At 44.7% G+C, this 25,111-nt stretch overlaps 1 protein-coding gene and 2 long non-coding RNA genes across 3 annotated transcripts; 2 read left to right on the plus strand and 1 right to left on the minus strand.

Annotated features, from left to right (window-relative positions):
- The first annotated feature begins 708 nt into the window (after positions 1-708).
- erlin1 (ER lipid raft associated 1) lies at positions 709-18,356 on the plus strand. The gene is made up of 12 exons (XM_042065609.1): positions 709-853; positions 3,218-3,354; positions 3,832-3,913; positions 5,334-5,380; positions 10,625-10,686; positions 11,553-11,678; positions 11,772-11,845; positions 13,151-13,209; positions 13,458-13,549; positions 15,580-15,669; positions 16,037-16,116; positions 17,645-18,356. The coding sequence occupies exons 2-12, from the start codon at positions 3,242-3,244 to the stop codon at positions 17,858-17,860; spliced, it is 1,041 nt and encodes a 346-aa protein (XP_041921543.1). The 5' UTR covers positions 709-853; positions 3,218-3,241; the 3' UTR covers positions 17,861-18,356.
- Positions 18,254-24,330, minus strand: LOC121685213. The gene is made up of 3 exons (XR_006023295.1): positions 24,319-24,330; positions 19,623-19,627; positions 18,254-18,296 (listed from the first exon to the last, which is right to left on the minus strand). It is a non-coding gene; the product is annotated as an uncharacterized LOC121685213 (long non-coding RNA).
- On the plus strand, positions 18,376-20,996 carry LOC121685208. Its single transcript, XR_006023286.1, has 2 exons — positions 18,376-18,665; positions 18,709-20,996. It is a non-coding gene; the product is annotated as an uncharacterized LOC121685208 (long non-coding RNA).
- Positions 24,331-25,111: the final 781 nt, after the last annotated feature.

Raw genomic sequence — 25,111 nt, forward strand, 5'->3', positions numbered from 1 at the left:
ATTCCAGACAATCGATGTAAATGTCTGTGTTGATAGAATAGTGTAAGAAATACAACTACCCTCGCATCGCGTTGCAATAGTTATACTTTGTTCCCTGAAGTTGGTAGTAGTCATTTTGCATCTCAGCGGCGGACTGATATTACCAAGGCTACTACTAGGTATCCCCATTGGAGTGCGCTTTACTGTTTACTTTTTGGCGCAGTACTACTAACTGGAGCAAGTATAATTCCGCCGCTGCTAAGACACTAGTCCCTCATAATGTAATGCGATCGTTGAAATGCAAGGATAGAATAATGTTAGAAATAAAACTATCAATACAGACATTTACATCGATAGTCTGGCGTTATAATTTATTTGCCTTGGGTGTACTTTGGAGTGGGTAAGACTGTTTTTAGTGGCAGGCTAGCACATACCGTTGACTTGCGCTAGCCTAGCACCTGCGAACTCTGCAATTAGAACGACTGGATGAAACGTGTTGAAAACGGTCTCCACTGATAAATATCACACTTGCTTACTTGGAAATGAGGTCCTATGTCCAAAATCCTGAACCACCCCTTTAATACGGAGTGGCAATGCTCTCCGTAGACGGGCTCTGCTTGAACCCTCTCTGGTGTAGTGTTTGGCAGTGGTGTAATGTGTCTGCCACTGCGACAGGTGGAAGCCGTGAGCTACGGGATTTCTATCTTTCTCTCTTGTTGCCGATGTTGCGCAGGCGCAGAATGTCTAAGGAAACTGAATAGGGAAAGCGAGGAAAGCCACGATTTGCTGATGCAGGAGTGGTGAAATCTACTGAGAGGGCGTTGAAAGAGGAATGCATGTAAAATGATTAAGACAAGGTGTCTTTGATTGACAGGTAAGAACACATAGCAGAGCTGACAAAACGTATTTGTATCTTTAACATGTTTCATGTAAACTCGGGTTACGGACATATTAATGAAACAACAAGAAGTTTAAAATAACGTTAGAGAACCAGCCTCTGAGCTAAGGATAACCACTTCGGTCAACGAGCGTTCTATTTTAACTGGTGGAAGTTTTTGATCCGGGAGAAGTTGAAGAGCTTGCTCCTATGTTGGGATAACGGTTGCTTCATTATTTTAATGTTCGTCGTGTTAAGAACGTTTGTCTTTAACCTATATTCCGCTAGCGCCGCCGTTAAGCTAACTTTGGTTACTCTGATAACGTTAGCTATCGAAACATTACCATAGCTGTGTTAGCTAGTTATATCATTAGCCAACGTCAATTAGCATAGCTATTGTTACTCGCATAGCTATCGTTACCACACCTGCTCTCTAACGTTAATTCTAAACGACTCGATGTCAGTAGCTAATGTTACCGATGGATCAGGTCGAATCCTGCGAGCAGAGTTAAATAGGAAGAAGTTTCTGCATCTTACTGTCTGATAAAATAAAGTATGTGTTGCTCACCCATGTTGTCTAATGTCAGCTAGCCGCGGCAAATGTTAGCCTGATGGCTTTGTTATTGTAACTCGGTGTCTTTGGTGATTTGAGTCAGTAAAGTGACATGCACTAGACGATTGATTGTGAAGGCAAGATGTATTTTTCAGTACCCCCTCTTGGCTGGGTTATTTTAGGGGGTGTATCGTATTCGTAGTTGCCCTGAACGAACTGATAGTCACTGACAGTAAGTTACAAATTACATTACAGCTGATTCAAAATGCTGGAGCACGCCTGGTCTTCAATCAGCCAAAGAGGACACATGTAACTCCTCTCCTAGTTACTCTCCATTGGCTCCCTATAGTAGCCAGAATTAAATTAAAATCTCTCACTTTGGCCTATAGGACACTAACTAGATCTGCTCCTAGTTATTTTAATTCAATAATCAAGCCTTACATCCCCAACCGCCCACTGCGGTCTTCTGGTGAGCGTATGTTGTGTCGACCAGTCATGAAAACTGGGTCTAATTCCAGACTCTTTTCTTCAGTGGTTCCATGTTGGTGGAATGAACTGCCCAGTGCTCTCCGTTCCTGTGGTAGTTTTGGGTCGTTTAAGAGGGGTCTAAAGACATTCCTATTCAACATATACTTAGTTGTTTAAGCGCTTATGTGTTATGGTTTATATAATGTTGTTTTATTTTAATTGGGCTGTTAATTAATTTGACATTATTGTTTATTATTGATATTCTCCTTAATGTAGTCTTAGCATGTCATTGTTTTTATATTATTGATTGAATTGACATTATTGTTTTATTATTGCCTTTCCCCTTTTTTACGTTGCTTTTTATTAGGCTATTGCTTGAATTGATATTATTGTATACTACAACTATTCTCCTTACTATATTTGACCTACATTTTAATCTGTTCCCTGTTCAATTTTAAATATTATTATGTTGTTTTGTATTTATGTGTCGCTTTGGACAAAGGCGTCTGCTAAATCCATAACCATAACCATACAAATGACAAACAACGCACGTGACGTCCCAACTGCGTCTGCGCCCACTGTTGTAATGCTACTGTGTCAAGTGGTCAGTTATCTGTCCGCTATCTGTCATTCCAACCGCTTGTCCACCCCAAATTTCCATACGTTCGTACAATGCTCGTAGTCAGCAAAACTTCTTCAGTAAACCAGACACGCCTCTTTCTAGACAGTGCAGTGCTGGCCACCGCCAGTTCTGGGAGGTAGTTGTCAGAGCCTCATGGTTGTGTGACGGCGCACATTTTATAGCGCTTTATCTAAATACCCAAAGCACTTTACAATGAAGTATTTGTGTTGGTGTACAGAGCTGTATGTTAGACTGAAATAAGGCATCACAGTGTAGCTGTAACCCGACTGTGCTCTTGCAGGTGTGTGTGTGCGTGCTCAGGTGTGACTTGTAACTGTGCTCTTGCAGGTGTGTGTGCGTGCTCAGGTGTGACTTGTGACTGTGCTCTTGCAGGTGTGTGTGCGTGCTCAGGTGTGACTTGTGACTGTGCTCTTGCAGGTGTGTGTGCGTGCTCAGGTGTGACTGTGCTCTTGCAGGTGTGTGTGCGTGCTCAGGTGTGACTGTGCTCTTGCAGGTGTGTGTGCGTGCTCAGGTGTGACTGTGCTCTTGCAGGTGTGTGTGCGTGCTCAGGTGTGACTTGTGACTGTGCTCTTGCAGGTGTGTGTGCGTGCTCAGGTGTGACTGTGCTCTTGCAGGTGTGTGTGCGTGCTCAGGTGTGACTGTGCTCTTGCAGGTGTGTGTGCATGCTCAGGTGTGACTTGTGACTGTGCTCTTGCAGGTGTGTGTGCGTGCTCAGGTGAGGATGACAATGGCTCATGTTGGAGCAGTGGTCGCGGCGGTGACTGGGCTCATGGCCATCCTCCTACACTCATCCATACACCGCATAGACGAGGGACACGTGGGCGTCTACTACAGGTAAGGGACACTACGGGTAAGGGACAGGTGGGGGTCTACTACAGGTAAGGGACAGGTGGGGGTGTACTACGGGTAAGGCACAGGTGGGGGTCTACTACAGGTAAGGGACAGGTGGGGGTGTACTACGGGTAAGGCACAGGTGGGGGTGTACTACAGGTAAGGCACAGGTGGGGGTGTACTACAGGTAGGGGAGACTACAGGTGGGGGGATACTGCAGGTAAGGGACACTACAGGTGGGGGTCTACTACAGGTAAGGGACACTACAGGTGGGGGTGTACTACAGGTAAGGGACAGGTGGGGGTGTACTACGGGTAAGGGACAGGTGGGGGTGTACTACAGGTGGGGGTGTACTACAGGTAAGGCACAGGTGGGGGTCTACTACAGGTAAGGGACACCTCAGGTAAGGGACACGAGTGAGGTTAGGTGTGTTTTATGTGTGTGTGTTTTATGTGTGTGTATTTTCATTCTCGTTCACAGAGGTGGAGCACTCTTGACTTTCCCGAACGGGCCTGGATACCATATCATGCTGCCTTTTATCACTACCTACAGATCTGTGCAGGTGTGTGTGTGTGTGTGTGTGTGTGTGTGGTAGAGAGAGACAGAGGGTGTACACTACCTCTGAAGACGATGTATGTTTGATTTGACACATGCTCAGTCAACTGAATCAGGCTTAATGCTGAGCTCCTGAGCTCCTAGCTTGTTAGCAGCTTTCTCTACAGCTCTGTGCAGGTGTGTGTGTGTGTGTGTGCAGGTGTGTGTGTGTGTGAGTGTGTGTGAGTGTGTGTGAGTGTGTGTGTGTGTGTGCAGGTGTGTGTGAGTGTGTAGGGTTGCAAAGGGGCGGAAAATTTCCATGGGAAGTTAAGCTGGGGAATTTTGGAAATATTCCAAATTGGAAACTTTCATGGAATTAAAGGAAATTATCGGAATTTACGGGAATTAACTGGGATTTTTTTGTAATTCCTACTGTTTCATATACATTAACATTTTGTTTCGTAATAAGCAATATGATTTGTTTGTTTGTGTTTTCGCTTCACTTAGCATACAAAGCTAGCTACCATGCTAGCGGGAATTCCATTCTCTGCCTATGGTTTACTAGCATGCTAAGCTAGCAACACTGAAACCACTAAACTGCCCAAGAGACACCACGCCACTCAACAACAAAATCCAATTGGTTGGAACATTGACTGACTATCATTTTGTTCAGTTAGAATACCAGAAAATGGTAAAACAAATAAAAATATAATGACACAACATACCACCCCAACCAAACCTTATAGATTATGTAAGTTATATATAAGTTGTCAAGCTTAATCAGACAGATTAATTGTCCCATTACAGCTTATGCAAAATGATGTACATCCATTTGAATGAGGACAAAAGTGACGACAAGCCCATAACTGGGCAACTCTGTTTGCAAACTTCCCCCAGTTTCACACCAGTTATTCCCACATGAGATGACATTTTCACTGGGAATTTATTTTCCCCATGCACATTAACGCACCATAGGTTTACTTTACGTCTCGTAGCCTATGCTGATTGCTGTGTGCATGGGATTGACGTATGTGCAGGGTAGAAATTTGACTGAAATTGCATTAAATCAGGTTGTTTTAACTAATATTATTCTGCAAGATGGGTTTTGTCCACTACATTTAAGTTCCCTGTTATAGACTAACTTGCCATATTAAAAATTCCCAGTTTATTCCCATTAATTCCCGTTAATTTCCGTATATATTCCCGTTAATTCCCATGGAAAGTTTCCAACTTCCGGAAAATTCCCGGAATTTTGCAACCCTGTGTGTGTGTGTGTTTCTCTACAGCTCCAATACTCTGTTTCTCATCAAGTAGAAGCTGAATATAGCTGTGCTGCTGTGTCAGGGATGTACACCAGTTTTATTGGGTGGAGAAGTTCTGTGATCTAATCTTCTGGCAATGTTTACATATCAATAGTAAGTATTTATCAACTATCTCTCTCCCCCCAGACGACACTGCAGACAGATGAGATTAAGAATGTGCCTTGTGGAACCAGGTGCCCACACACACACACACACACACACACATACAGTGGGGTCCCCGTTAAGTTTGGACGGGTTCCTTCATGAATCACGCACCCCATTTTCTCAGCAGAAATGGCACAAACTGCATTTGACACAAACAACCACAAGGTGTCACTTGGGTGCCACTACTATTTTTGATGCGACTGACTTACTGCTTCCATGATGCAGCGGGGGCACGGGAACTTAAATTGATCACGGTAGTTTAAGCTTACACTTGACAAAACATTCTAATATGAAAATGTAGATGCAATTGTTGTAAAATGGTGCAGCTCCTTTAAGAAAGCACCGTGTGCAGGGATGGAGAGAGAGAAAGCGAGAGGGGATAGGCCTATGTGTGTTAGAACTTAGCGTGTGGAAAAAGTATGTGCTGTTGAGACTGGAGCGAGTCATATTCAAAATAATGCAAAAAAAGCAATTATCCTCATTCATTGCAACCAAAGCATGCCTGCTTGCCGACGTTCAAACGAAAAATATATCAAAGCACCTTTTGCGTTTGAATGTAGCACGAAAAAATGTTTAAACAGCTGGACAAATGATTTAGCTAATTGATTATATAACCTGTACACCAGCAATTGTTGAACATTTACCTGTACAAGTATATTGACAGTAGCCCAGCCTAACAGCATGTTGTAGGCCTACTGTAGAAATTTCACTTAAATTGCAACTGCAACATGCCTGCTTGCCAACGTTCAAACGACAACGAAAAAGATAATAAAACAACAAGAGGGTTGAGTCTGAATGACACTGAGACACTGAGATTTTAGACACTGAGTTTTTGTAGTTAAGAAATATTTTCGTATAAAAAATGGTCATTCTTCAATCTCCTTCACTGACGCCTATGGAAAAGGCTTAACGTCCCAAAACAACGATCAATGATCATCAAATTTCTCTCTCACATTGCTCCTCATAACCATCTATAAAAAAGTGTTTTTTCTTTTCTTTTTGAGCACGCCCGAATCCCAGGACATAACGCACTGGACCTTATAATAGGCTCGAGATATAATTCCAAAGGGGGCAGATAGGGGCCACTGCACTTAAAACTTAAAAAGATGAAGCTTTCCGAACTTTGAAATTGCGATCAGTGACTGGCATCGGGTGAACGAAGCTTTTCGAAGTTGAACAGGCTATTAAAAACTATTTGCGCACCTCCATGTCACAGGAGAGACTTGGCTCTCCCTTATATGAAAAAGACGTTAGGCTACCTGCAAACTGGCCTATGATTTCATTGCTGAGTTTGCGGCAAAGCAAGAAAATGTTTTTTTTTCCTGAGTCAGGATATGGCGAGTCAGTGTCATTTATTTGTCCAATGTTAGCCTATACATACAGACCAGTACATCTTATCAATAGTTTGAATGTCGTGTGTGTTTCTGCTCATTGACAAATACCGTTCAGCACAATGATTCATGCCCAATTAATTCCCCCTGTTAAAGTGTTCGCCTTTGTTACACTATTTGGTTTCGTGATGTAGCCTATGATAAACACCATATGGCCAAATATGTGACTCAGCTAATGTTATAGGCTATACAAGGCAAGGCAAGCTGGTGTAGCTTATTAGACTAGGCTACTATTAAAATACACCGACGGTAGCCTTGGCTATGTGTAAAGTAAGCTATCGCATGATTTCATGCACGTAAGTGAAAAGGGCCTTGCATCTGTCAAGTTTGCACAGGGCCTCGCATCCCCTTGCGACGGCCCTGCAGCTCCTCCTAAGACAGCGAGGAAAAAGTTAAAATGCGCGATAAACCCGGGAAAAGTTGACAGGTTTGTTTCGGTCCCGGTGATTATTTGTGAAATTGTGCAAACGACAGCCTTTTCAAGGCATTTCAAGGAAGGAGTCGTAGCATGCAAGCTCCCAAATTGACCCAGTAGCCTAAGGCATCAATAAATTGTTGGGACTGGGGAGGGTCATGCGTTTTGTCTCAATCACTTTGGAGGGTCATAGAAAAAATTCTTGCTGGCGAGGGAGGGTCACGTCTTTTTTGACTAACGCTCCCAAAACGCCTCCGGTAGCCCCTTAATTAAATAAATAACGAACAGTCCCTAATTGATTAATAGGCTAGGCCTACACCAGCAATTGTTGAACATTGACCTGTACAGGACATTGACAGTAGCCCAGCCTAACAAGCAAATGTAAATAATGTAATCTGCATCGCTTTATTTAACAAACTGCAAGCAACAAGAGCATTGAGTTCGCTGTAAGGCCAAACCCAAGAGCAAAGCCTATCTGTTAAGGCAGTCGATAGGCTATATAACGAGCTGTGTGCCTGGAAAGACGATAGATGACGGCTCTGGTCATCCCATACCCTCCCCCCACTTCCTGTAGCCTACCATTATGAAGACCTGTAGCCTAAAACGACTCGTTGCCGTTTTGTGACATTAAGCTTTTTCACGTTAAGCCCCCTCCCTTCTTTCACAAGCAGTGGGGGAGCGCGGGGCACAAAGTAACACTTTTTGGTAGACAAAGGAGGGTTCTCCGCGCTTATGTCGTTTGGCCACAATCCGTTGCAACCAGGCCAGGACAGATATTTTAGAGAGGAGAGACGCCGGTGCAGCTCAGATGTCTTCTTAATTTTCTTTATTCTTCAGTAAAAGGTGCAGAACATTATTAAACTTTGACTAACATTTCGATGTGTCGATGTTTTTGACTAACGAACATCGAAACGTTAGTCAAAGTTTAATAATGTTCTGCACCTTTTACTAAAGAATAAAGAAAATTAAGAAGACATCTGAGCTGCACCGGCGTCTCTCCTTCTCTCTAACACTTTTTGGCTTTGGCTAAATATTTCTAAAATCATTTGAGTTTCACTAGTCACATGTTTTAACAAGCAACACTTGTTATTGAACTAATAACAGACGTGTGTCGAAAATTGACTTTATTTTCCATACGGAGAAATAACATATGCAGAGTCTAACCAAGGTCAATCTTGCCAAAAAAGCCCTCAAACCTGAAAACACATGAGGCAAAAGTGCAAAACATCACAAAACTAGCTAAACTAACACGCGCATATTTTTGTATTGCAATCATTGTAGCCTACAGTTGTAACAGCGCGTAACAGTCGTTTTACTCCCCGGATGCACTCATTATAAAGAACGTTTAACGTGTCCCAAAAACAGCTATCAATTAATCACCAAACGTCTTATAAACAAGTATTGCCAGGAGCAACACCTTGCAAAAAATGATAACAATAGGCCTAGGCCTTTATATGGCTCTGCTCCTGCCTAGATTCGAACTCAGAACTACCTGAAAGTTGCAGACCTGTTCTGGAAATATGTGCATTAACCCACTCGACCGTCAGACAACGCTATCTGCTTCGAGTAGGCCTATTGGGTAGGACTGTAGCCTACACTGGTTGCTGTGGCACAGTCTTGTGACCGAATTCGTTTTTCTTTGTCATATGAATGCTGTCATTTTGTTAACATTACTGTTAAGGAGATGCTGTAGGCAAAGTCTATATTTCAACCTCGTTAGTGTAGTAAAAAAAATCAGAACTATTCACAAGGTTTCTGGGCAGCATATTTATGTTCTGTTAGCAAGCGAACTTCTCATGACTACCGACAAAGTAGCCTACTGCCAGCTGACGAAGCTCTCATTTTAAAACATTACTGAGAGACAGACACTGTACAATCAAGAAATCTTGCCACTGAATCCAAAACTATGTTTAACATTATGTACAAGGCTTAAGCTACAGTGGACTACTAGCATGTTGCAGGGGCTGCTAATAACACAGAGAAACGCACTGAAAACTCGGCCAATCACAGCCCTTGCTGTCGAATGCGCCGTCTGGTTCGACCGTGGAACTCCACAGCGGACTATGCTGCCCCCAAGCGGCTGCAGTTGTACTTACATTTCACCATTCACCATGATCGTGAATGAAGTGTCAATTTTTAACTGGGACCCACTGTACACACACACACACACACACACACACACTTCAGACAGATGAGATTAAGAATGTGTCTTGTGGAACCAGGTACCTCTCACTCACCCCCTGTCCATATCACATGTCTGTCTCTTCATTTGCCACACACTGTGTGTGTGTGTGTGTGTGCATGCATAGCAGTAATAGCATTTTCCCTCTGACATTACATGAGATCTCTGTGTCTGTGTGGTGCTGTGTCTGTTTCAACCCCATTAAACCAGTGTCTAAATGCCTGGCGTCTAAATGCCTGGCGTCTAAATGCCCGGCGTCTAAATACCCGGCGTCTAAATGCCCGGTGTCTAAATACCCCGGCGTCTAAATGTCTAAATACCCGGTGTCTAAATGCCCAGTGAATAAAGGCCCGGTGTCTAAATGCCCAGTGGCTAAACGCCCAGTGGTGGCTCCTTAGAGAGAAAAATAATTATATATGATAACATAAACACAATTCAGTATTTCGTTCACTTTGTATTTACTCAAAGAAAATGTTAAAATGTTGTTGTTGTTGCTGTGTTTGCCTACTGTGTCTTAGAAGTCTCAGTAGTAGCAGATGTTACTGTGTGAGATCTACCCGGCCATCTACAGAAGCAGAGAATGACACTGCCTTGCCTCACTGACACTAAAAAGTAACCTTTCAGAATTAAGTTTGTTTGTGTTGCCAAGGAAAATTCGATCTCTCCAACACCGAGAAAAAAGTTTAACTGGGGCTAGCCTTGTCTGCCTTGAATCACAATTCAACATTCCATATTTCACTGTAACTGTAGTGAATGACGTAGGTAGCCACGTTAAACTGTGTAGCTAAACCTGCTGCTAAAGCTAGTTCACACTCACGTTAAACTGTGAAGCTAAACCTGCTGCTAAAGCTAGTTCACACTCACGTTAAACTGTGTAGCTAAACCTGCTGCTAAAGCTAGTTCACACTTCATACTCACGTTAAACTGTGTAGCTAAACCTGCTGCTAAAGCTAGTTCACATTCACACAAAGCTCTCATTCATGGAAGCTAAACGATGGAGGGTGATGTACTTCAATATATACTTTTTTGACGTCAGCTAGCTAACCAGCTACTTATAAAAATAAGGAAAGACTACCTCGGAAACTGAACGTAATCAAGGTGATGGCAAGTGCCGGTTGGCACAGTTGCAATGAGGATACCTACTCACTAGCAGCAGCGACTAGCAGGCTCAGTTGCAATGGGAAAACAAATGTTATTTTGTTAGCCATGGGTTTTGTTTAATGACACACACACACACACACACACACACACACTGTAAAAGCATTCCCATTTGTGTCCTCTGTAGCGGGGGTGTGATGATCTACTTTGACCGAATCGAGGTTGTGAACATGCTGGTGCCGACTGCAGGTAAGACTGACTTGGTGTTTTGCATGCCTGCTTTTCATAGGTCTTCTGCAGACTCCTGTCATTGGTGCTCTGGTGTTTTGCATGCCTGCTTTTCATAGGTCTTCTCTAGACTAGGGATCGACCGATATGGTTTTTTCAGGGCCGATACCGATATCAATTATTACCAAAACAGGAGGCCGATAACCGATATGTAAAACCGATATGTCAGTTGTCAAAAAGGGGGGTAGATGGTAAAGGCTATATGCTGCAAAAAATTAATTCAAAATAATTTAATTATGCAAACTTTTCTTTCTTCTTTTGATACACAATTGTCTATCAACTTGCATCACTTTGCAAGTGTAAATCCTGTGTATCATGTTAATCCAAGAGCTGAGTGATGGCAATTATTTTCATAGAGTAGGCCTGCACAATGGGCTATGTGCTTGTTAAGGGACCTGTCACAAAGAGGATGCTTTGCCATCGTGTGTGTGAGTGCGGGAGAGGGAGAGGAAGAGGTGCATGCGTGATGGCAAGTGTTACGGTTGAATAGTTTAACAAAACAGTTTTAAAATAGTTCTTAGGCTAGGACATCCCCAACATGTTTGTGGACAACAGCGCCCCCTCTGAGGGTGGAGGAGCGGTGCAGGAGGACGGCGCCGAGCTCACAGAGAACAGGCCCCGCCACAAGGGTGCGCCGTCCCGCACCCACACAGAGGGGCAGTGAGGGGCCACCGAGCCCCTGGAATCCGAGATGACCCACCCTGTCCATCTCTGTCCGTCCGTCTGTCCGTTGACTTTGAATGTCCCTTTGACGATCTGTCTGATGCAATGTGTGTGTGTCTGATCCAATGTGTGTGTGTGTGTGTGTGTGTGTGTGTGTTTTGCAGTGGTGGACATTGTGAGGAACTACACCGCTGACTACGATAAAACACTCATCTTCAACAAGATCCACCACGAGCTCAACCAGTTCTGTAGTGTACACACGCTTCAGGAAGTTTACATTGAGCTCTTCGGTGAGAACACACTCACACACGTACACACACACTAACACACAGTAATCATGAGACTGAGTTTTTGAAGAGCTGTGTGTGTGTGTGTGGTTTCAGACATCATCGATGAGAACCTGAGGACGGCCTTGCAGAAGGATCTGACTAATATGGCCCCCGGGCTCACCATTCAGGTCAGGGGTCGCGGGGTTACGACCTTTAAGTGACACCAACACTGGAAACATTGTGCATAGACATGTAGACAACATGTGTATACACACACACACTCAACATGTATACACACTCAACATGTATACACACACAACATGTATACACACACAACAGACACATGTACACACACAAACACAACATGTGTACACACACAACATGTGTACACACAACAGACACATGTACACACACACACACAACATAATAATAATAATAAGCTTTATTTGTATAGCACCTTTCATACACAGAATGCAGCTCAAAGTGCTTTACATTTGAAGCATGTAACACAATAATAGTCAGTCAGTCATTATCAATCACTTTTCTTTGCTGTTTATGATCTACTCAGCAACATATCAAAAATATAGAAAATGACGTCATAAGACTGGCAGCCTTAACCCTCTTATTACACTAATTATCTTACATGTGTACACACAACAGACACATGTACACACACACACACAACATGTGTACACACACAACATGTGTACACAACAGACACATGTACACACACACAACATGTATACACACACATGTACACAACAGACACATGTACACACACACACGTATGGTTTGGGTCTCAGGATGCTTTGGAGATTGCTAGCTTAGCTCTGTGTGTTTGGTTGTGCTAGATCACTAGCTTAGCTCTGTGTGTTTGGTTGTGCTAGATCACTAGCTTAGCTCTGTGTGTTTGGTTGTGCTAGATCACTAGCTTAGCTCTGTGTGTTTGGTTGTGCTAGATCACTAGCTTAGCTCTGTGTGTTTGGTTGTGCTAGATCACTAGCTTAGCTCTGTGTGTTTGGTTGTGCTAGATCACTAGCTTAGCTCTGTGTGTTTGGTTGTGCTAGATCACTAGCTTAGCTCTGTGTGTTTGGTTGTGCTAGATCACTAGCTTAGCTCTGTGTGTTTGGTTGTGCTATATCACTTCTGCTAAGCCTGAAATACTCTGCAGTCTTCCAGTGTCATTTCCTCTGCACCTCCTGTTAGTAAGTGTGACTGTCTGTGGCCTGGAGGATGAAATTAATTTAAACACCATAAATGAAATATCATTAATCCTGCTGTTGCATCAGTAATCATCCAGAATCAGTAAACTAGGGAAGAGATTTCACAGACGAGACATATGAAAGATATACACTGCCACAATGACATCATGTTGTCTCTGTACACTAGACTGCAATGGGGTTGTCATTAGTTCACAGCCTCTCAGTTTTATGTACTGTGAGTGTGTGTGTGAGTGTGTCCTCGCTCTCTGACACTTTCTGTGTGTTATCCAGGCTGTGCGCGTCACCAAGCCGAAAATCCCCGAGTCGATCAGGAGGAACTATGAGCTTATGTGAGTTCTGCAACAACACAACACAACAATAGAGCTCAGCAACAACACAATAAAACTGCTCAACACAACAATTCAGCTCAGCTCAACACAATACAATAGAGTTCAGCTCAACACAACTCAATAGAGTTCATTTCAACTCAACACAATAGAGTTCAGCTCAACACAATAGAAAAGACTCATCAGACTGAACCCCCCCCCCCCCCCCCCCCACACACACACACACACACACACACACACCTTCTCCATAGGGAGGCGGAGAAGACTCGTCTGATGATCACGGCCCAGACACAGAAGGTCGTGGAGAAGGAGGCTGAGACGGAGAGAAAGAAAGCCATCATCGGTCAGTTTCACCCTACACACGCACACGCACACACACACGCACACACACACACACACACACACACACAGAGAAAGAAAGCCATCATCGGTCAGTTTCACCCTACACACGCACACGCGCGCACACACACACACACACACACACACACAGAGAAAGAAAGCCATCATCGGTCAGTTTCACCCTACACACGCACACACGCACACGCGCGCACACACACACACACACACAGAGAAAGAAAGCCATCATCGGTCAGTTTCACCCTACACACACACACACACACACAGAGAGAGAAAGCCATCATCGGTCAGTTTCACCCTACACACACACACACACACACACAGAGAGAGAAAGCCATCATCGGTCAGTTTCACCCTACGCACGCACGCACGCACACACACACACACACACAGAGAGAGAAAGAAAGAAAGCCATCATCGGTCAGTTTCACCCTACACACACACACACACACACACACAGTGAGAAAGAAAGCCATCATCGGTCAGTTTCACCTTTCATCCTACACACATGCACACACACACACACATGCGCACGCGCACACACACGCATCCAACCGTTCATACAAACACACACACAACAGCCAAATGTTTATTCACACAGAGACACACACACACACACACACAACATCCAACTGTTTATATACACACACACACACACACACACAAAGCTTAGAGATTGTGTTTCAACACGCACACACTGTCCTCATGTGAACAGCTCAAGCTTTTTAAGTAATGTACATGTTTTCATTTCATTATAGCGCTTTACAAACACAGATTAATCTTACTATGTCTCAATTAAATTAATCTTACTATGTCTCAATTAAATGAATCTTACTATGTCTCAATTAAATTAATCTTATTCCACTGCTTGGTTGAATTTCCCATCGTCCTACGTAATTTAGAACGACCATTAACCGTATGTTATCTGCACACCTATGAAGTAGATCCATTTTTTTGGCCGTATCACACTTGTATATTAATTCGCCGAACTCCTTGTGAAGTTTAAGTATAAGTATATATACTTTTTTGATCCCGTGAGGGGAAATTTGGTCTCTGCATTTAACCCAATCGGTGAATTAGTGAAATACAAACGGCACACAGTGTACACACAGTGAGGTGAAGCACACACTAATCCCGGCGCAGTGAGCTGCCTGCTTCAACGGCGGCGCTCGGGGAGCAGTGAGGGGTTAGGTGCCTTGCTCAAGGGCACTTCAGCCGCGGCCCACTGGTCGGGGCTCGAACCGGCAACCCTCCGGTTACAAGTCCAGAGTGCTAACCAGTGGGCCACGGCTGCCCCATAAAAAAGTTTAAATGAACTGTCACGTTGCATCCGAGCTGTAAAATGCAGACGTTCAGAACATTGCAACATTGTAGCATATGACGGAGGTGGCTTTTAGCTAGATGGATGACATGCAGGCAAGTAAAATAGCGATGTTTCAAAGCTAAAGTTCATCAGAATCTTGGGATACGCCCGCTTGACAACGGGAGAGATAGAACTAACGACTGGCCTTTGGCCGTAGCAACCATCCATTTAGAACTAGTAACGGCAGTTTGTCCTGTGAGTTGAGAAATTAGTTGATATGTGTCGGAAGAAAAAAGTTTTACAAATAAGACAGTTTTAGCGATTAAAACGTTTAAATTGTAACAGGAAATGAACACAACAGTGGAATAAGCGGGATAATGGACTCCACGGTGGTCTGTTCACAGAAGTTCGCCTCCGCTTCGCGTCGGGGCCGTTTTACAACCTCGACCGTGCATTAACTTCTGTGAACAGACCACCGTGTCGTCCATTATCCCTTACTTACTACGTCTCAATTAAATTAATCTTACTATGTCTCAATTAAATTTAATCAACTAAACTACAGGGCCATAGCTTTCTAAAGAAGTCAAGCGTTTGTTTTTTAGGCCAAAAGAGGTGGGAACAGTGCAATATCGGGGGAAAAAGACAAAAACATGCACATTCCATATGAAGTTAATGTGTGTGTGTGTGTGTGTGTGTGTGTGTGTGGTGTGTAGAGGCGCAGAAGGTGCTCCAGGTGGCTGAGATCCATTTCCAGCAGAAGGTGATGGAGAAGCAGACTGAAAAGAAGATCTCAGAGATTGAGGGTGAGTGAGCGTGTGTGTGTGAGAGCGTGTGTGTGTGAGAGCGTGTGTGTGTGAGAGCGTGTGTGTGTGAGAGCGTGTGTGAGTGTGAGTGTGCGCGCCCAACTGTTACCCTACCCCACTACCGGCACACGTGTGTGTGCATGTGAGACATAGCTCTCTCCAGAGGTATATTTGATGTGCTTTTGTGTTTTTGTACATTGTACTTCAGTGTCTGCGTGTGTGCTGTACAGTTTTCCTGTGTGTGTGTGTGTGTGTGTGTGTGTAGATAGATAGATAGATAGATAGATACTTTATTGATCCCCAGGGAAAATGTGTGTGTGTGTGTGCGTTGCACTAGTAAGATAGTAAGAAGTGTTTTCTTTTTTAGACTCTGCATTTCTGGCACGAGAGAAGGCCAAAGCAGATGCTGAGTACTACACAGCAGAGAAGATTGCTGAAGCCAACAGGGTAAATACACACACACACACACACACACACACAATTATACTCAAAACACACCCCTTGCACACACAGTAAGGGTGTCACGATTTCGATTTTATATCGAAATCGATCGAAATTACATCTCAATCTCGAATTTCGAACTTAAAAGTAGAATCGACGATGCAGCCACACCCCCAATGTCACGTCCAGCATGTATGCCAAGACGCACAAACACACACGTCCAGCATGTATGCCAAGACGCACAAACACACACGTCCAGCATGTATGCCAAGACGCACAAACACACACACACGTGCTGAACTGCGGCGTCAACACTCCTCTAATTTTAGGCTGCAGCATCACATCAACCTACCGCAATCAGCCAGTTAAAATATACACATCAACCTACCGCAATCAGCCAGTTATAATATACACATCAACCTACCGCAATCAGCCAGTTAAAATATACACATCAACCTACCGCAATCAGCCAGTTAAAATATACACATCAACCTACCGCAATCAGCTACACATCAACCTACCGAAATCAGCCAGTTAAAATATACACATCGACCTACAGAAATCAGCCAGTTATAATATACACATCAACCTACCGAAATCAGCCAGTTAAAATATACACATCAACCTACCGAAATCAGCCAGTTAAAATATACACATCAACCTACCGCAACCAAATCAGTTAAAATATACACATCAACCTACCGAAATCAGCCAGTTAAAATATACACATCAACCTACCGAAATCAGCCAGTTATAATATACACATCAACCTACCGAAATCAAATCAGTTAAAATACACATCAACCTACCGAAATCAAAGCCCCTCTTGCTACTTTGAAATCACAGGTGTGGAAGTATTCGTTCATTCACGTCAATTAAAACTAACTTGGCCTACTCAACTTAGCAAGTGAAAAGATGATCTAGTTACAGTCCAAAGTTACTTTAAGGCTTAAAATGCACATTGATAAGTACATATTCCATGAACACTAACCTTGGGTCTCTTCGGAGTGTGCTGAAACTTTTTTTTTTAAAATTAACATTCTGTGTTGTTTCATTCCACTATGTTCACGTCTCTGTTTTAGCCTAATGTTAGTTCTGTTTACATTACAACCTCGCGGTTGGAACGGATTCAAAATAAAAAGCAGTTTCAAAATAAAAGCCCCCCGAAAAGGAAAAGGCCAAAAAGAATAAATAACATATAAGGAATGCATTAATAGTAATATTTTAAAAAAGATTGAAAATCGAATCGAATCGTGACTTTAAAATCGAAAATTACATTGAATCGAGGATTTGGAGAATCGTGACACAACAGACACAAAGCAATAAATCCATCACGGGCCCAACAGCTTTTTCGTCTAAAAAAAGTAAAAGTTCACTAGTGCAGCCAGCCGGTTTCCACAACTCCGTCTTAGTACTGTATTAACCGAGGGCTCTTTATGTCTTCTCCCTCTCTCTCTCGCTCTCTCTCTCTCTCTCTCTCTCTCTCTCTACCCCCCCCCCCCCCCCTCTTTCTCCCTCTCCCCCTCCTGAGTAGGTGAAGTTGACCCCTGAGTACCTGCAGATGGTGAAGTACCAGGCCATTGCGTCCAACAGCAAGATCTACTTTGGCCAGGACATCCCCAACATGTTTGTGGACAACAGCGCCCCCTCTGAGGGTGGAGGAGCGGTGCAGGAGGACGGCGCCGAGCTCACAGAGAACAGGCCCCGCCACAAGGGTGCGCCGTCCCGCACCCACACAGAGGGGCAGTGAGGGGCCACCGAGCCCCTGGACTCCGAGATGACCCACCCTGTCCATCTCTGTCCGTCCGTCTGTCTGTCCGTTGACTTTGAATGTCCCTTTGACGATCTGTCTGATGCAATGTGTGTGTGTCTGATGCAATGTGTGTGTGTGTGTGTGTGTGTGTGTGTGTGTGTGTCTGTCTGATGGAATGTGTGTGTCTGATGCAATGTGTGTGTGTGTGTGTGTGTGTGTGTGTGTGTCTGTCTGATGCAGTGTGTGTCTGTCTTATGCAATGTGTGTGTGTCTGATGCAATGTGTGGTCTGCCTGCTGATATGACCACCAGGTTGTCTGTTGATCTGAATGGCCCACTGACTGGACGATTGTCTGTTGTCTGTCTGTCTATTGGTCAGTGGGGTTTGGGCTCTTAATGTCTTGATGCTTCACCAGCTTGTAAGGGTGCTCTCTCTGCTAGGATCCTAGGGCAAGAGAGACTGCGTGCGTGCGTGGGTCGGTGCGTGCGTGCGTGCGTGCGTGGGTCGGTGCGTGCGCGTGTGCGTGCGTGCACGGGTCGGTGCATGTGTGCGTGCGTGGGTCGGTGTGTGCGTGCGTGCGTGCGTGCGCGGGTCGGTGCATGTGTGCGCGTGCGCGTTTCCTGATGCTGTTGCCAGGCAACGCTCCAGGGGCCCTAATCTCCTGCACCTGCCTCTGTGCCGCACATTCATCTGGGACAGAGTCTGTTGGAGTGAAGCCTGATGGCGTGCGTGCGTGCGTGTGTGTGTGGAATGGACCAGCTCTGAGTCTGTTTGGGTCAGCAGCAATGTTGGGTGGGGTCAGGTCATCTGGGTGGGGTCAGGTCAGGTCATCTGGGTGGGGTCAGGTCAGGTCATCTGGGCTAACTGGAACATCAAGCTTCTGTGTGTCGGGAACGGAGTGTGAACTCCACCCACCGTCTACATCAGCAACCCTCTCCTCCTCAAACACATTTGTCTTAAGACTGGTAACACACACACACACACACACAGATACATTATGACTGGTAACACACACATGCACACACGCACATTTGAGTCTTAGTGTTTGTATGTTGCACAGTTCTGATTGATGCCCGCGTGTTAGTTCATGCCATAACAGCGGGACGGCTGTAGAACTTTCTGTAGGCTCATCGTCTGCTTTTACGCAGACTACAGACTGCCCTCGAGTTGACCAGGGGCAGTTACCTACAATCACCATGGCAACGGGCCTGTCCACCACCATGTCTGAACAGCTGCAAAGCAAACTAGTCATGCCATCAGTGGTGCTTTCCTTAGTGGCTGTACATTTGGGACCCACACATGAGCTACCTTATTGCGTTAGCATGTAGCGTAGCTGTCATCAGAGCTACCTTATTGCGTTAGCATGTAGCGTAGCTGTCATCAGAGCTACCTTATTGCGTTAGCATGTAGCGTAGCTGTCATCAGAGTTGCCTTAGCATGTAGCGTAGCTGTCATCAGAGTTACCTTATTGCGTTAGCATGTAGCGTAGCTGTCATCAGAGTTACCTTATTGCGTTAGCATGTAGCGTAGCTGTCATCAGAGCTACCTTATTGCGTTAGCATGTAGCGTAGCTGTCGGTCTGTAGGGGTTGAATGGCTGCTGACCTTTAGCCTTGCGATAGAAAAGGAGAAGGCTAAGGACGAGGGATCCCAAAACACTAGAGCTTATCTGCGCTGTTGTGGCTGTTTGACTTAATTATTATTTTGTGTTTTTGATTGTTTTCTGGCATGCATGTGTTTTGGGTTTTTGCTCTGTTTACGTTAGCTGTGTATGGGGCAGAGAACTCTGGGTAATGTAGTTATGAGAGTTATGAGCCTTCACTGCCTCTGCCTTTGAGGGGGTCCAGCAGATTCCCTCTCTCTCTCTCTCTCTCTCTCTCTCTCTCTCTCTCTCTCTCTCTCTCTCTCTCTCTCTCTCTCTCTCCCTCTGTCTTTGTCTCTTTTTATCTGTCTGTCTGTCTTTCTCTCTTTCTGCTTCACTGTAAATGCCAACAGTCATCACTCGGTTATTTCCAGGCTTCTGTCTTGTTCTCTGCTTATTTGCGTGCGTGCGTGCGTAGCTCCTGTCTTGCTCTCTGCTTATTTGCGTGCGTGCGTGCGTGCGTGCGTAGCTCCTGTCTTGTTCTCTGCTCTGTGTGGAAGTTGGTTTTGGGGTCTATGGGACTTTTCAGCGCTGCAGCTTAATGAGCCGTGTGTGTGGAAGGGTCGTGTGTGTGTGTGCTGGGTGAGCCGTGTGTGTGGGACTAAAGGTGTGTGTGCTTGATTGATATTTGTTTGGCTGTTTTTATGTGTGTAGGGGGTGCTTGAATAGTTTTAATTTGGTGTATATGTGGGGGGTTGATTGCATGAGAATTTTCTGTGTGTGTGTGTCAGCAGTGCATTAACGTAAAGGATGGAAACGTGGTGAACAGGGCAAATCTAATTACTCTAAGGGCTCTGAGAAACAGCTCATTGTGAGAAAGCCCTCTTTGCCTCAGCAGAGTTGCTGCTGGTCATTTCCGTTTCCACCACTAGAGGGTGACGTCTGCACATGCACTGGTGTGTGTCGACCCCCTGCACCCAACAGCAGTCTGAGGCGTCTCCCACTCTAAACCACCCCAGTCCAGATGTGCTGTTCCTCAGCATTAAAGACTCTACTAAACTCCGCTGGCATTGCGTTACCATAGCGTTGCGTTAGCATAGCGTTGGCTGTGCCATCTGGGCAGCGTTGGTTGGCAGTGCCATCTGGGCAGCATTGTAACTAATTATTAATCCATTGGCAACAGACTGATGGAGATTTGACCAATAACATGAATAATATCAAATATTACTGATGACAATGAAAGTACTGATCAAAGTCAAACAAATCAGGCAATCTGGATGGCATACTGTGTTAGTTTAGAAGATAAAAAGGTTGATTTCCTTGCTACGGGGGAAGCTGCTTGCTTTAGTAGGATTTGAAATGCCCAAATGGGCCTGTGGGGGCGCTGTTCTCTTCTGTGTTCTCTGCTGTGGATGCTCTCTCTTTTATACAGCCGGCATAACATGAACAATGCCTCCTGATTTTACAACAAACTTTATATGCAAAATTGATTAAATTTTCGATTGATGAAGTGTTCGATAATGTAAAATAAAGCCTATTTTGATACCACTGAGATGGAATTGTGTCTGTGTGTGTTTGTGTGTGTCAGGGGTGGAAATTAGATTAGGAAAATGTGTACATTTACCAGCCACTGGCAGCGTTTTGGGTCAAATTTACCAGCCACTCAATATTAAATTATTACTTTGTGTCTGAACTCGATCAACCACTTTCATATTTTACCAGCTGGTGGCTGGTACTCATTTCCTTCCCTTTGTGTGTGTGTGTGTGTGTGTGTGTGTGTGTGTTAGCCTGACGAGCCAGACCCACAATAAAATGTAGGGTCTGGGCACTCACTGTTGGCAGTGCTCAGTCCGAGGGGCGGGGATAATCGGTTGTCTTTCAAATTCCCTCTGCACGCAATAGGACAGCGGCAGCGCTATGAGTCCCATGCGTTTTCCCACCGGCGGAGTTAGTTGGCTGGTTCAAACTTTTGCCAACTTAAAAAGCTTAACTTGTGTCACGCTGTTCGCCAACAGCAACATCCATCTTCTTTGTTTTCAAGTAGCAGGGAATTCAAACCGTTGCAACCGATAGCTTTTCAATAGCTTAGCTGTTTTCTGAAGCAGATAGCTTTTCGATAGCTTTTTGATAGCTTAGCTGTTTTCTTGACCATGTAGCGCAGTAGCTTACAGAAGCTCCATTTTCCAGAGTATTTGTGGAGCTCACAGTAGAGCTTCCTTCTGGCTGCCCATGCATGATCATTTAGGCTATATTCTGTATAAATTTGGAAGACAAACTAATTTTCCATACCAGAGATGAAGCAATGTAATTGTGCTGGCAAAGATGGTAGTATATTGCGTGATTTTGTTTAGCATAGGCTGTCAAATTTGTATGAGCGAAACTGAATGGGTTTGTTCTTTCAAATGGAAAAAAGTGGAATGAAACTGGGATAATCAAGTGAAGCTTTTATAGGCGAAAATCTACCCAACAATGAAGATGCAAACATGCACGCATGCACAGTTCCAGTACATAGTGCATGCCTTTGCTGCAGTACTTTGAATATAGTGAGTGTATATACTTAGTAGGCCACATATACACACCCTCACTCTTGAATTCCCCCTTGGGGATCAATAAAGTATCTATCTAGAGCTGAGCTCCAGTAAAAAGTTAGCTTGCAGTTTATCCTGTAATATTAAAAAAAATGGCTAAATCTAAACTGGGCCACATATGCTCTCTCAGTAGCCAAGGCCACATATGCATACACACTCAGTAGGCCCTACCTTCCTTTCACTATTACGTAGAGCCTTTTTTTCTCAAACTGATTTTATTTTGGTTATCGTTTTTGAACTGAAAATATCTTATAGCCTCCATGTGTACATCAAGGTAACTAAGTTACTGTATCTATTATGAAGTTGTGTTGGCTAGGTCATTGAAATAGCACTGACTTTGCATGAAGCTGGTTCACTTTATTGGTTTATGTTCATTTTTTGGTAAACTACAAAGTAGCTTCTGATGTAGTAAACTACTTTTGTGGAATTTATGTAACTTAGCTTGCTACATTAGCTCACTTTTCTAAGTAGCTTGCGCATCACTGCTTACAATGAATTAGGTCAACTAACTGCATGGCAAATATACTGAAGGTACAAATGTATATTGAGTGTACAGTACAAGGTTAATTTGATGTGTATATTGAGTATATACTAAAGGTTAATTTAATGTGTACATACTTAAGGTTAATTTGATGTGTAGCTCTTTCAGAGAAGTTCGGTTAAAGCAACACTAGTTTTTTCACCTTAAAATAGTGGTTTCAAACTCGTTTCAATACAAGTAGGTGGAACTGATCACAGAAAAGTGCATCATTGTTGATAGTGTCATGTGTGCAAATTACCAACAAAGGCGTCCAGTAATTGTTTTAAGACAAGACAGTAAATGATAGATAGATAGATAGATACTTTATTGATCCTCAAGGGGAAATTCAAGATATTCACATCGTTCATGCACTGGGACCTTCCTCTGGTCACTCTAGAGTCCCACCCACATCCGCCTGTGCTGATGACATCACGGAAAGGACCTTGGGGATGTTGGGGGTTGCCATGGAGATACCCACTGGAGGCGTGGTGGAAAATGGACACACCCACTGGAGACGTGTCCGAGGAAGAGATGGATGGCAGCGAATGAGACGTCACTGCCACAGGAAGTGAGTCATGGAGGAACTAACAGGATTACGGAGTGATGTCATCACCATCATCTGGTGGGATTATTTAACACCATCCTCATCACACTCACACACAGACACACTCACACACACACACACATACACACACATACTCACACTCACACATACACACACATACTCACACACACACATACACACACACACACACAGTTGTGCTCCAGTTCCAGTGTGTTTCTCTGACCCAGTTTCCTGTGTTGTCTTTGGACATGAACTCGATGGCTGTCAGTATTATCTGTGTGTGTGTCTTATTATGAACTCGATGGCTGTCAGTATAATTTGTGTGTGTGTGTGTGTTTGTGTGTCTTATTATGAACTCGATGGCTGTCAGTATTATCTGTGTGTGTGTCTTATTATGAACTCGATGGCTGTCAGTTTTATTTGTTTGCTAGATGCAGGAAATGTCTGAGTTTGTGGTTGAAGCCAGAGTCATGACTACCTCCACCCCCACCCCCCCCCCGCCCCCCCACACACACCCACACACAAACACAAGAGGGATGGGATGACCCTCACACGCACACACACACCCACACAGACATATGCACGCACACAAACACAAGAGGCATGGGATTACCCTCACACACACACACACACACACACTGACATGGAGTCACCCGCTTACACACACACACACACACACACACACATAGTTTGACCCTGCAGGGCCACCGTCCCTGACTGAGTGGTGGAGAGAGTGCTGGCCTGCTGACCCTTCACACTTTCCCAGGGTGCATCTCTCTCTCTCACACACACACACACACACACACTCTGCAGCTCGGAGCTTTCCCAGGGTGCATCTCTCTCTCTCACACACACACACACACACACTTGTGATGTGGTGGTTGTTTATTCACATATGAAACAAGAGAAAGATAATGTTGAGAGTTATGAGTTATTTGAGATTGTTTGAAATAAATAAAAAAAAAAACACACACACCTACCAAGAAACCAAAATGGGAAGTTGTGGAGAATGAATCAGCTTGTCCTGTGTGTGTGTGTGTGTGTGTGTGTGTGTGTCATGATTGTGCTGAAGGGGGAAGTCCTGTGAGGAAATGTGTTCTCTGCATTTTACCGATCCAGTGCACACACACACACACTCATACACATACTTGGAGCCACATGCACTAGGAGTACTCCTACACACACTCATACACACACATACACTAGGAGTGCTCCTACACACTCATACACACCCGGAGCAGTGGGCAGCCCTTAATGCGGCACAGGGGGTTCCATGGATGTGCAGAGCTGCTTTATTCACCCCCCCCACACACACACACACGTTTAATCACCCCCCCACCCCACACACACACGCACACACACGTTTAATCACCCCCCCCCCCCCCCACACACACACACACACACACGTTTACTCACCCCCCCCCCCCCCCACACACACACACACACACGTTAAATCACTCTCCCCCCCCCCCCCCCCCCCCCACACACACACACACACACACACATTAAATCACTCTCCCCCCCCCCCCCCCCCCCCACACACACACGTTAAATCACCCCCCCCCCCCCCCCCACACACACACGTTAAATCACTCTCCCCCCCCACACACACACACGTTAAATCACTCTCCCCCCCCACACACACACACACACACGTTAAATCACTCTCCCCCCCACACACACACACGTTAAATCACTCTCCCCCCCCCCCCACACACACACACACACACACACACACACGTTAAATCACTCTCCCCACCCACGTTTTTTCCTACCAGTAAGGCACGCTTTGGCCACAAGTCTCATTCCCACACACACACACACTCTGCAACGCTTTGGCCACAAGTCTCATTCCCACACACACACACACTCTGCAACGCTTCGGCCACAAGTCCCACACACACACACACTCTGCAACGCTTTGGCCACAAGTCCCATACACACACACACACTCTGCAACGCTTTGGCCACAAGTCCCATTCCCATACATACAC

This window comes from Alosa sapidissima, chromosome 16 (genome assembly GCF_018492685.1).
Source record: "Alosa sapidissima isolate fAloSap1 chromosome 16, fAloSap1.pri, whole genome shotgun sequence".
NCBI lineage: Eukaryota > Metazoa > Chordata > Actinopteri > Clupeiformes > Clupeidae > Alosa > Alosa sapidissima.

Bases quoted from the DNA above. Each gene is read 5' to 3' on its own strand.
- erlin1 (XM_042065609.1), top strand. From the start codon at position 3,242: ATGACAATGGCTCATGTTGGAGCAGTGGTCGCGGCGGTGACTGGGCTC. The intron at 5,381-10,624 runs GTGCCCACACAC...TGTCCTCTGTAG, and splicing joins AATGTGCCTTGTGGAACCAG to CGGGGGTGTGATGATCTACT. The intron at 15,670-16,036 runs GTGAGTGAGCGT...TTTCTTTTTTAG, and splicing joins GAAGATCTCAGAGATTGAGG to ACTCTGCATTTCTGGCACGA.